The following is a 12,918-nucleotide window of genomic DNA, read 5'->3' on the forward strand; positions in this document are numbered from 1 at the left end:
TCTAACACCTTGTTTCTTCAGTAATCCACCAGCCACGAGGTTTCTTGAAAGTTCAGGTACGTAAAGCGAATTCTTCAGTTCAAATACCGTCTCATCTCCAGCTGAGAACTTAGCAACTCCTCAACTGTGAACAGCCAACGAAACATCCCCACCAGCTAGTTTAAGGCATTTACTAGCATCGTCAATCTTGATCAGTGAGGCTTGATCAAAGAATTTATATCTACTAACCACATCTCCTTCCTAATTAAGCAACCACTATTCCTGCTAACACAACCTCAACCTACACCTCTACACAAACCACAAGATGGATTAATTATCTTTGAACACTTCACAAGATAATATTGTAACAGTAATTTAATCAGAGAATGGAAGAAAGATATGCAGAAACAGAGATAGCAAGTCTCTCCAGTGGATGGTTCTTGGAGGGATTGGAATAGCAATTCAGAACAGATATTATCACATCAGAAGGAAGGTGAAGGACACAGTCCAATTCAATTGAAGCCTGATGGTAATATTGAAAAATTTGAGCATGAGCAACCAATGATGTTGAAGGGTATGCAAAAAGTTTAAATTACTGAGCCATCATGCAAATGGAGTCCTGGGTTTTCACATTTGATGGATTCATTCAAACCCAGAGGATCATCAATATGGGATGTGAGGAAAAAGAATAGCACAAGTCAAACTCTTCAGGTCTTTGTCAATCACAACAGAGACAATGTGAAATCAAAAGCATGTTGGAATGACCTTTTGGAGGGTACAACTAGCAGAACAGCAAGCATTGAAAGAAAAAACATGAGTAGAAATACCAAAGATCAAAAGGGAATGACTGGATAGTGCAAATGAATCTCAGCAAGTAGCTTTATGAGCTAGATCTCATGCTGTTAAACTCAATGTGCAAAAGCAAAGGGCCACATTGTGTCCTCCCACTTTTCCTTTCTCACCTTTCTTTTCCCCTCCTTGCAAGCCCTTTTTTGCTGTCCAAATTCAATTTACTTTTTGTTGCCTGATACATTTCAAGATTGGCTGGGTACCTTTGAAATCATTCTACACATGATTATGATTTTGGCATTTGCTATTGCAACTTTGTCAAAAAAAACATTCCAATATCTTGCAATTTCCCTTTTTGCTTTCTCAGGCTGTAATTCTGGGGTCAGAATGCAAGCACCATACATCTCAGAATGCACAGGAGCCTTGAATGCAGTACTGAACAGGTTTATTAGAATTTCTCACAGTCGTATGCATTCAATGTAAAGTCTCATAATGGAATGGTTGGCTAGAGGGAGTTGACAATGACACAAAATTGCAGCCCATGGTGTTTGCCATGTGCCCCTCTTACTCTCTCAAGATAAGAAGGCTCTAAAATGATGACACAATGAATCAGTGCTGGTTCATTTGGCTGACGGTTATGTGTGTTACTCATGGTGGCCCAGGGTGGGAAAAGATGAGAGAGAGAGCACTGTGGGTGGCCAAACTTGGCGCTGAGCAATCCCACTGTGATGCTCCCCTCTCCCTGTAAAATAGATAACTGTGTGAAAGAGAAATATAGAAACAACTTTTGCACCACATGTACCTTAACCCTTTGTTTGACAAGAAGGGTGGTTGGTAGGAAACAAAAAAAAATTATAGCAACTGAAAAAATAACAAGACTGAAAACTGAAGTTGGATTTGTAGATAAATGTATGTAGAACAAACTGTACTAAATGATTAAGCTGGAGATAGTTTTTGGATTTTTAATACACAATTTTTTGATAAGAAAGATACAAAATCAAGGAAAGCTCTACAACTGGGAGGTGAGACTGAGGCCGGATGAAGTGCATGTACGTACACTTGTTGGGGGAGTCTGTTGTTGGCTTTTTCTTGCACCTGTTTTTAGATAAGCTTACATGTGTGACCCGATGCCAGTATGTCATTCCCCCACCTGCATTCCCCATTTCACACATTGCACTTTGTTAACACTTTGTGCCAACCCCAAACCACAAAAGAGTCTTTCAGATTTCACCATTCTCACTAAGCCAATCCACCTATTCCCCTTAGTTGAAATGTGTTCAAACTCACAAGGAATGAGAATCTCAACTCTCATTCAATCTTACCAATTTTAGAAATTCATCAATCTTAAACATCACAGCATCTTTGCCCTTGTTTTGTCCTAATGATAAGCTTGTGACTTTTATTTGCATCCTCATTGTCTAATTTTTCAATCAAAATCACAGCAAGTCGTGAATTCATTGAATTTCCAACCATCACTTCAGTCTCTAAAGATTGCTTCAGTTGTGTACAATGGTGTGGCAAGTGACATCCTATTGGCACTGAAGTGTGATGAATTTGACTGCAAAGATACTATTAGGTATTGCTACAAAGAGGTTTGGTAACAAGAGAAAAACACAGCAAGCTCATTGGTAATCAGGCAGAATTGATCAACATTTGTTTCTCCTGCTGTTCTACAACCTTGTGAGGTGTGTCCTGTTCCAAATGCCATACACATCTAACATCACAATGCAGATTGTTTTCACCAGGTCTGCATCCAGTCACCAAACTGTAAAGAGAATTAAAAGCCTACCAAAACAAAACAGAAGGAAATTGAAGATTTTAAACTTTGGTTGTGAATGTGAATTCAGGCCCAGCTTACCATGATGAGCAATGTGTGAACAATTAAAAACTTGACTGGCACAAAGCGGTCTTCAAATCCTTCTCATCCATAGAGAGCATAGATTCCAATGCCATGGATTGTGCTAGTTGACAAAAGATGATATGGATGGTAAAGAGTATGAATACCACCATGTAATCAAAAATGAAGGCAGATCCGTAATGGTCGTCAAAAAGAAAAGATGAGTGCACATCAGTGTGATGTGAGCCATGGAGTATTGTACTATCTACATGTATGCAGATTCCAGATACCTACAGCACAAGTGTGGTACAAATGAGCTGGGTCAAGTGAATTGGGAAGATGTACTGATCAGCATACAAGAGATGTGACTACTGTGATGTTGGGAAAACACTCACCACCAAGAAAAGTACAAAGGACATAGGGTTGTTTTTGACATGTTAGTGAAGTAAAAATGAAGATATGCATCTAATGTGTAAAGATTGGCTTACATGGAGGGATGGTGCTGGCAAGCGTACAAAACGTGGGCATCCGGAACGTAGCAAGCCCCTTGCAGGCAAGTTGCCTCTTCCATTCACAAGACTGGTCAGGATAATCACACATTTTGTGTTTGTAATTGGTTGAGGGACAGTGTGAGATTTTAAGATAAGATGAAGAATTGTAGGAATATTGAAAGGATGTATAGTTTGGAAGGTGGAGTGATGAGTTGTGGAGAAGTGAAGTGTTGGGGAATAAAAGAACAGAAAGCAGAACCAGTATATATATATCTTACCAGTGAACATGCCCTGAGGGCACGTTCACTTGAGCGATTTCTGGTGAGAAATCATCCTGCAAAATTTGAAGTGTCCATTTGGTGCTGCATGTTTCATTTTTGAATTAAAAAATTTACAGAATGTGATTTCTGGTCAGAAATTCCTTAAGTGAACGCGCCCTGAGTATCAGTCCATCTCATTGCTCTCCCTTGTATTACAAAACCTCAAATTCTTAGTTATAGTATAGAGGTAATCAAAGTTAGATGTTTATCAACCTTGACGGCCTTGTCAGAGTCCATGCACACCAGCTACACCACCAACGCTGTTACTACACATGTGTGTATGCCAGTACACATCTAATTTAAGTGACCAATCTTTCTGTAGTCATGCACTTTTTCCTCGGAAACAGGCGAGGTAAAAGATATAACTTTGATTGAGAAGGAAATAGTAAATATTTGCCTTGGTCAACGAAGAAAAAGGGAAAAAGAGTAATACAAATCTTTATTTTATGGAACGTGAATACAGTCTTGAAGTAGACAAAAGAGGAAGAGGTTAAGGCTACCTAAGATCTTGATCAAAGACTAGAGCTTTTTACTATCAAAACGCTGGACGACCCCGGAGGGCCTGAGTGAATTGCAGTGTAAGAACGAACCAGAGACCCGAGGGGCGGCGCACACTACAATAAGAATACCAAAGCTAAGCACAATGGGTGGGATGAGGTGGGATGTTGGGATACAAAAAATCTAAGTTGAATCAAAGATTTTTTCAGCCTTCACCTCCAGGGCACCCTCAAGATGGACTGTAAGCCATGTCAGTCTTGAAATACTTCCCACGCAGGGAGTGAATTGTTCTTCTTATGTCTCCTACTCTGCCTACTCAATTCAGGACTTATGAGGTGTCATGCGATCTCAGCTTAAACTTGCTACCTCTAAAGCAGTCCTGGAAACTTATTATTGCAATCTATGGGGATTGACGGCACATCTAACAAGTCTAGTACATCTTATGCACATGCAAAAAAATAACAGAAAATATCTTACTCATAGCCACTGAAGTTGAGCAAAAAGCGTTAATAAACAGATGTGAGGTATAGACAACAGGTTGAAACTCACTTCTACTGTTCCTGGAGGTTTTGAAGAAATGTCGTAAGTTACTCGATTCACTCCTTGAACCTCATTTGTGATACGTGAAGATATCCGTCTTAGGACATGTGGAGGGAAGTCAAACCCTGCATGTCGGAAAACTTGTGAGCGATTGAGATGTAATAGAAACGGGAACCGGTGTCTAACTCACAATCAGCGGTCATGAAGTCCTCCGTTTTGACTGCCCTCAAGACAATGACTTGCTCATAAGTTCTTTTGTCACCTTGGACACCAACAGCACGGACTGGCAACAGAACGGTAAATGCCTGACTGATTGCATTATATAGATTTGGTTCTCGTACAATCTCCTCTAGATAAATTGCGTCCGCTTTTCGGGCAATATCAAGTTGGCTTTTTGTGATAGGACCTAAGATTCGGATAGCTAATCCAGGACCTGGGAAAGGATGGCGATTAACCAGGTGGGCCGGGATATTCAACAGTCTTCCCAAGGCGCGGACTTCATCTGAAAGTATCAAAGTTGATCATGTTAGCTAGAGGACATCTTCGAACTGTGCATTTAGAATGGATCACCTTTAAAGAGTTCACGAAGGGGTTCTATGAGTTTCAATTTCATGTCGTCAAGTAACCCTCCAACGTTATGGTGCGTTTTGATGGTCGCACTAGGTCCCTTGAAACTGATACTTTCAATCACATCTGGGTATAAGGTACCTTGCAGAAGATATTTAATTCGGTTCTGCGAGTCTTGAGATCCTGCCTGCTTCTGAAGTTCGACATCGATTTCTTCAGCTTTGGCTTCAAAAACATTGATGAAAGTGTTTCCGATGATTTTCCTCTTTGCTTCTGGGTCTTCTATACCTTTCAAAGCATCTAGAAAGGTATCTGTAGCGTCCACCACAGTCAGATTAACACCTAAATCCTCATTCAGCATTTTATGAACTTGATCGGCCTCATTCATTCGGAGAAGACCATTGTCAACCATGATGGCATGAAATCGATGTCCGATTGCCTCATTCATCAGCTTAGCGGCCACCGATGAATCTACACCACCAGACACTGCACCAATCACATGATCTTCGGGTCCTACCACACTTCGGATTCGAGCGATTTCTTTGTCAATGAAGGTTTCCTGTGGCCAGGAAGTAGGATGATTCAGATAAGCGCCTAGGACCCCTATCGAAGGAAAAATTCATATAGCACACCATCGTCCAATCCGTCTTCGATTGGCAAACACCGACAACAAATCGTTGGATGATTTCTTTTCCCATAGGAGAATGAGTAACCTCAGGGTGGAACTGTACACCATAGATGGGCTTGGTCAGGTGACTGATCGCAGCATAAGGGGCAGAAGGGGTGTCCGCTAGGATCTGAAAATCTTGCGGCAAGCTGTCTACTCGGTCGCCGTGTGACATCCAGACCTGTTGACATATGCAATCGATACAGATATAGAATGGAGAGTCATCAAACCATCATCGGGATGGAGAAGATATGAAAGTACGCACCTGAACTTGGTCTCCGAGGCCATCAAATAAGACGTTCGGGTTCCCATTGCTATCGACCTTGCGGATATCAAGCATAGCGCTACCATATTCCTTACGATCGCAAGCAATGACTTTACCCCCAAATGTTCGAGCAATCTCTTGCAATCCATAACATATACCCAAAACAGGTACACCCAACGTGAAGACGTCTGGGTCAACCCTAGGAGAATCTGGCTCATACACCGAGTAGGGAGATCCAGACAGGATTATTCCTTTGGGCCGCCATTTCAGCTGCTTTATTTTGAACGTGCATGGTAGCATTTCACAGTAAACCTAAGACATTAAAAATGACGATTGTGCGTCAATTACCGCAGTCATCTGGAACATGACACAATTGCAGGATCTGAACAAGGCGTTACGTTGAGTTCTCGACATCGTCTTGTGATTAGGTGAGAATATTGAGAACCAAAGTCAAGAATCAAACTAAAAAGCAGAATAAACAACTGCAGCCAATCAGCATGGTGCGTAAGTCGAACAAATTAGGAGACAATGTAAAAGTATAAAGACTGACATGGTATCATATGATTGAGCAATGTCCGTCAAGGCGATAACAGACGGATCGGCGTTGATGGTAGACGCAGTGGCCATCGAGTGTGAATGTTGTTGGCGAGAATTGAGGAAGAGAAGCGATTGAGCAAGTTTGGAGTTGGCCGAGCATTTTTTTTTGTTTGATCTAATTTTTAATGCGGTCGCACTGTACACATCTATGTATCTTGTATGCGGCTACTCTGTATAGGAATACTTCAGTATGCTCATAGCGAGTACCAACTCGAAATCTTCGCACACTTGAATTCATTCCTGTAAAATCTGTGTCATATGTACTCATGTCGAATTGCAAGTTGTTGATCGGGCTCGAGATATCAACGCGTTTGACCCTTGCTCTTGGTTGAGGATTACAAACTATGCTAAGAATTTACCAAATTGTTGACAATTTGTACTCAAAAGACTTCAAACTCGACGACCCAGACCAGACTCCAAATGGGGATCTGTGCAGTGTAAGACCCTCTCCTGAATGGTGCTCCTCTCTGAGAATAGCCCGTCTTACAAGTCTCATTGCGTTCATCTCATCCCATGTTCCAATCTGATCTAAGATTATCATCAGCAGAGACGATTTTCCAATTGGCGTTGTTCTTCTAACTCTTGAAGAGGTCAACGGCAGTTGAGCTTTCATGATAGATAGACCTATTCTTACATACAATGAGCTTCCTCCATTACAGCAAGCAGAGAAAGCACAGATCCTTGAAGAATTTCACTCCATACAAACCTCATATTTGTAATAAGCCAGACTGGCTGCAGTCTAAAAATGCTTCTATTGGACACACACCATTTTCCTTGCGTGGATTGGAACCTCTAAGCTGCGGATCCTCGCCTTCCCCTTGTGCCGCGTCCGCGTGGTGCTGGAGACCCCCCTCTGGGAGGATGTGTGGTAGTTGTGCCATTTGACCGAGCTTCTACAGACACAGGAAGAAACCCCCCTGGCAGTTGTTGCGCCACAGGATATGCATGTTGTCCCCGGCCGCGCGGAGGGCCTCCACGTCGCGCAGTAAGAATCCTCGGTGGTGGAACGGCATGGTAGCTAGGTCTGCTCGGCCCATTAGTCACGTTCACGCCCCTTCCCCGCCATGCGGAACCTCTGTTCATTGATTGGGTTGCGTTGTTTGTTTGAAGGACCTCTAGAAGGGATCCCGGTCCTGTGGCTGAATGATGACTCGGGCGAGCCACATGCGTCGAAGTTGGCGGTGCTCGATTGGAAGCTGGTCTTGTTATGCCTCTTGTGCCTCTATGGGAGGCTGGCGGATATGCGTTCGGCTCTTGAGCTTGCCGTGGGATAAGTGCAGGCTGTACTCTTCTTCCCTGCGCGAACTGCAAGCCATTTCGATAGGGGGAACCCGTTGGTGGAGAAATTGTTGTAGGAGGATGCGTTGCGGCGATGCTATGTGCATATTGGGGACTCGTTAAGTTGAGAAGGGCCGCAGGGGAAACCGAGGCACCTCGATATGCGGAGCATCTACAATCATGAGAGTCAGTAGCTGTTCGGTGCAATGAGGTCGGCTGACTTTGAATTCAGGGACTGACTTGTTAGACAGATTGGTGCCGCCAATGAACGGCGCGTCAAACACCACATCAATTAGGTGATCACTCAAGCCGACCACAGTGCCCTTGGCGCTGAGGGGTACGGCTCCGCTATCCGTGACCAGAACCACCCTATCGCCCACTTGGAACGTCTGCCCCTGTAAGCGTACTGAGGCATGAGCAGGCTTCAGAACGGCCCTCCTGGGAATATTGCGAATGATCGCTTGCTTCATGCGCTCTGGAACCTTTGTTGCTTTGTAGCGCATAGCTAGTGCTTCGAGCTGCGCTATCGAGCTACTGTCCAACATCTCAGCATATAATGATACCCTTTCAAATCCCTTCACATTTTTTTCTTTCAACCAGGCTTTCATCTCGGCGATTTTCTTTTCTGCATCATGTGGAAAAAAAACTTCGATTCGCGAGAGATCTTCGTTGGCGTGGCCATCTAGAGTTCGAGCAATCTCTGGAAACAAGCGCTACAGGCACATCGATGTAGGTGAGTGGCGGAGGTTAGCTAAAGAACTAGAAGTCGTGTAATCCAATATGTTCTCACATTGTACTCCGCGAGCAACTCAATAGCCTTGGTTGAGTATTCCCATCCGTTCTCGTTTTTGCGCGAATAACCCAAGACTTTAAGCGCCTTGGCTTCGAATTTCAAGTTGAGTCCGATGTTCAGTTTATTATCGCTGGTAGGTGACTCGAAAAGCATTAAACTCGAAGTTATTTTACTCAGGCTTAACGCCCGGATCCCAAGCCTCTTGGATACCATATGCGAAGGTAGGTAGTTCTCAGAGTGATGAGATCGAAGAGCACTTTTGAAGGCTAAATTTTCTTGCTTTTCGTCCGGAAAAAACTGAGACGCAATCAACAGATAGCTCCATCAATCTTGGCGGCACGATCTCTTAGGAGGCATTGGACATTAGATGTGAGCACAAGAGATGTCAAAGGCTGGGGTCTTACCACAATGCGAATGGCGAGACTGTCACTAGCATGCCCAACGATACTACCTGTACTACCATATTGCGATGCTCCCAAGAAAAATACGGGGCAATCTTCAGGAAATTCTTCTTCAATGGGACACGCGGCCCGCTCCTGCCAGACGAATGATTCATTAGAGCACTGCAAAAGACCAACATTGAGGCAAAACGCACCAGAAACCGGGGATCTTCAGAGGAAACAGATGTGACGACGGTTTGAAGAGCATGTTCGACTTCACGTTCTTCATATTCTTTTATCAACGCACCATCTTCAGCTCGGGTCAAGGACTTGATTGGTTTGACGTGCAACAAGACCTCGATCTCTCCCGTGATCAGCCCACACTTTTTTGAATAATTATACTCTAGATGCTCGACGGTTCGTTTATAACTTGCTAGTTTGGCATCAGTATGTGGGGTGGGACAGAGCTGTGAGGTTTTTGTATCCAGTTCATAACGAAATAGGGAGTCGGAAAGACCGACAACCTTGGCTTCTCGAAGAAAGGGGTAGTCGATGTAAACGCGATTACCAATCAGACTTCTAGCGATGTCTTCAACTTTCAAACTTTCAAATAAATTCTCAATATGGACAACGATAGTCTCTTTTCTGCTTGCCGTCTGATAAATAGTGATCCCGTGAAAGCTTAATGTCCCATAATGCGGCAGGTTATGTAATGAAGGAAATCCCGCAATAGCATCTTTTCCCAACAAGACACCTTCGCATAAACCTTTGACAAGACGGAGACCACCCAGAGTAGGTAGATCATAGGGTGTCATCTTGCTGCGACAGTTATGGAGATCAGCGAAGAAACCTGGCAGGGATGATGGGTAAGTTGCAGAGATATTAGGATCGTGTTCAAAAAGCCAACTGGTTCCGAAGGTATTTCTGTTTCGCTCTTCTTCAGTCAATCGATGTTCGGGACCTGAGTTTCATCGATTGTCTGCGGTGGTCAGCACGGGTAGCAAACCTGACAGGGAAGCGGACAGATCGCTCACCCCGCATTGCTCTTAAAAGCCTCTCCTGGTCGATGAACGGAATCTTCACAACCGCCTCCCATTCTTGTTTTTTGCCGTTCATATCCGTCTCAAAGTCTTGGGGGTAGAGGTCGAAAATTGGGGATTCGGGGTTGGTCATCAAATCCTATGTACAGGATGAATCAGTACCCCATCAGCTGATGGTCGAAGAAGACAGTCTTGATCAGATTGATATCCAACTAACCCGAAAAACAGGAGGAACATGAGCAGAGCTCAGGTTAGGTAATACTCCCATGAGTTGTTCGAACGGTTTGAAAGGTTGGCCAAGTGCGAAATCGAATTGATAGGTGTCAACGTGGCAAAGATCTGAGCACACATATTACGGACATCATCAGCTCCGTATAGGCCTAAGATTCATTACGCAGATCACCAGAAAGGGCGTAGTGATCCGATTTGAGTCTACTGACCCGAGATCTTCGGAGAATAGTGGTAAGGATAGAACCAACTCCACGACGCCACACCGTCATAGTAATAATGCAGGACCCACTGTAAGCCTTCCACATAAGTGTAGGCCAGTTTCTCGAGTTGTGCGGGATCAGAAAGATCAAGATTCATTTTTTGCTACACAAAATCCATGATGTTAGGAAGAAGTCTGAGATGATGTCAATGAGTTGAAATTTTACCGAGTAATATTCTGATTTCCATTCTTTTATCTTCTCATTGTGTATGTCTTCCTGTCGCGCTTCCACTTCCTCTGTGGTCAAGTCCTTGGCGGTAGGCGCTTCTCTGTATCTATGTAGTACTCGCTCAGCTGCAATTCTCGACTCCGCATGTTCGCTATCGTCCACCAAGGTAGTATTTTCAAGCATGTCTGCAATGTCATTGGCTGTACTTTGATCCTCCCCGTCAGATTGAATTGACAGAACAATGATAGGTTCATCTTCATCATTGTACTCGTCAAAGCTGATTGCCAGGTTGAGAGCATTGGCCAGGTCAGCCAAGAAACGGCGGTCCTTGGCGGGATAATTGGCGGGGAACGATATGGTGGATGTTGCAGGGGTCGGATGTTTCCAATATGCAATAATGAATCGGTCAATCGCACTGAAAAGGTTCCGCTGTTGAGGACTCAGAACAAGTTGTGAGTTTTTGCGAGATGCTTTCACTTGTTCGACATGAGAAGCTTGTTTCCCCTTGAACCAGCTGGTATCCGCAAATTCGTGTTCGAACTCTTCTCGTTCGCGTGCGGTTAATTCATTCAATATAAGTTGAAGGCGCTGCGTATTTAGCTTTCCAGACTCGTTGAGATATCCACCCGCGACAGGTACAACTTTCTTATAGATTTCAAACAATAGACCTAATGCTCCTTCATTGATATGCAGGCCGGGAAGATGGGGTAGAAAATCATTTCCCACAAATATGCATAGAAGGATAAAGTCGTCAATGATGCGCTCTAAGTCGTATTGGAATGTGGGCCCAGAGGCGGCTTTATCAACAGTTCGTAGGCTTGCAAACTCCAAGTCGAGATACTCTCGGACCAGCGAGATATGTAGCAGATAGAAGGCCTGTTCCTCGAGTCCCTTATGACTTTGTTTTCTTGCAGGGCCAAATTTCACTTCCTCTCGTAATAAACAAAAGTGCGGATCATGAGATAGCAATGCCAACATGATCAGGTCCGCGTCCAGACCATAAAGGCAATGCCGGACGTTCGGGTTATAGTCAGGTTGGGCTTTGGCTAGCCGGATATATTCCATAATTTTGTGTTCACCCTCTCCAGGAACCTAAAATTGATGAACAAAGAGCGAAAGAGGTTCATCCATCAGAATTTTTTGGCGAACCCAATCGCAGAAACCTACGTCATGTCCACTGAATACCACTTGAACACCTTGCCATGCCGAGTCGGTCGAAACCTTTTGATTTATGAAATACTTCAACTGTTCAGATAACCTTGCCATGAAAGGAGTTCCTGAAGTTGAGCCACGACATAAGTATAGTGCGAATATGAGAGACCGCTGATGGACGTCTGACCTGGAGTAATACAATTACTATCAAAGGCTTCCGTGGATGGAAGCGTTTCTCCTTTGCGCTCAGCTTTATCGATCATATCCTTGCGATCTTTGGCAGTTCTAAACCTCCTGGAACGCTGATCGGAGCGAATGAGCACCTCCAAACTATCAAGGGCAGGGCAACTAACCAACTACTTACTTGTTGATTCATTTTGGCTCGTGGTGCCACTCCGTCTACGGCCATGAAGAACAGTTTTTGCGGCTTGACCAAAGCAAACAGATGCTCTAAGTAACCAAATATCGCTAGGAATATCTGCTCCTCCGTTCTGTATCAATTTCATCAAAAGGTTCGTTCGATGTGCATCGAAATGGTGAGGAATGCTCATATTGCAAATGCGAAGAATGGTCGCGCGAATCAAAAGCCCGAGTACAAAGTGACCAATGCGTACATACGGAAGTGCGCATCTTCCTCGTTCGGGTGACTGCAATTGTGGATGATCCCATTCATATCGAGATACAAGTTATCTGCATTTAGGTGAACAGTGTCAGATGTTGATCACGTCCAGAAGATATTCAAGACACTTAGGCACACCAAATTGAGGGATTCGGTTCTGCTCCACCAGCTTCAATACAAAAGGGTACCGCTCGCTCATCCATCTGAAGAACTAAAGAGCAGTAATCATCGTCAGCTCTTGGAATTCTCAACAGGTCGCGAAATACCGGAGACGGGGACGCCCGCTACTGACTTTGGAGACGCCTGATAAATTGATAAACGGATGAGGATAAGTTTCCTTTGATCTGAGAAAACAATCCAATCAAGAGTACTCACCCATGTTGTTAGTTAGACTACTTTAGAAGTAATAATAGTAGAGTGATGTCGTACGTGTTCAATGCCAATCGA

General features: G+C 43.9%; 3 protein-coding genes across 3 annotated transcripts; all 3 read right to left on the reverse strand.

The window, feature by feature from the left end:
- Positions 1-4,292: 4,292 nt before the first annotated feature.
- On the reverse strand, positions 4,293-6,610 carry MELLADRAFT_117187 (uncharacterized protein; the record flags this gene model as incomplete). Its single annotated transcript, XM_007412747.1, has 8 exons — positions 4,293-4,400; positions 4,464-4,579; positions 4,645-4,956; positions 5,025-5,580; positions 5,654-5,869; positions 5,954-6,265; positions 6,352-6,415; positions 6,504-6,610. 8 exons carry the CDS (start codon positions 6,578-6,580, stop codon positions 4,392-4,394), a joined length of 1,662 nt encoding a protein of 553 aa, XP_007412809.1.
- Positions 6,611-7,134: 524 nt separating this feature from the next.
- MELLADRAFT_72474 (uncharacterized protein) lies at positions 7,135-7,776 on the reverse strand (the record flags this gene model as incomplete). Its single annotated transcript, XM_007412746.1, has 1 exon — positions 7,135-7,776. One exon carries the CDS (start codon positions 7,631-7,633, stop codon positions 7,343-7,345), a length of 291 nt encoding a protein of 96 aa, XP_007412808.1.
- A 3,827-nt stretch (positions 7,777-11,603) lies between these two features.
- MELLADRAFT_28527 (uncharacterized protein) lies at positions 11,604-12,543 on the reverse strand (the record flags this gene model as incomplete). Its single annotated transcript, XM_007412745.1, has 5 exons — positions 11,604-11,792; positions 11,868-11,977; positions 12,040-12,154; positions 12,217-12,343; positions 12,467-12,543. Coding segments are annotated over 5 exons (618 nt in total), but the record flags the coding sequence as incomplete, so codon positions are not given.
- Between the last annotated feature and the right edge of the window lie 375 nt (positions 12,544-12,918).

Source organism: Melampsora larici-populina (genome assembly GCF_000204055.1).
Source record: "Melampsora larici-populina 98AG31 unplaced genomic scaffold MELLAscaffold_32, whole genome shotgun sequence".
Classification (NCBI taxonomy): domain Eukaryota; kingdom Fungi; phylum Basidiomycota; class Pucciniomycetes; order Pucciniales; family Melampsoraceae; genus Melampsora; species Melampsora laricis-populina.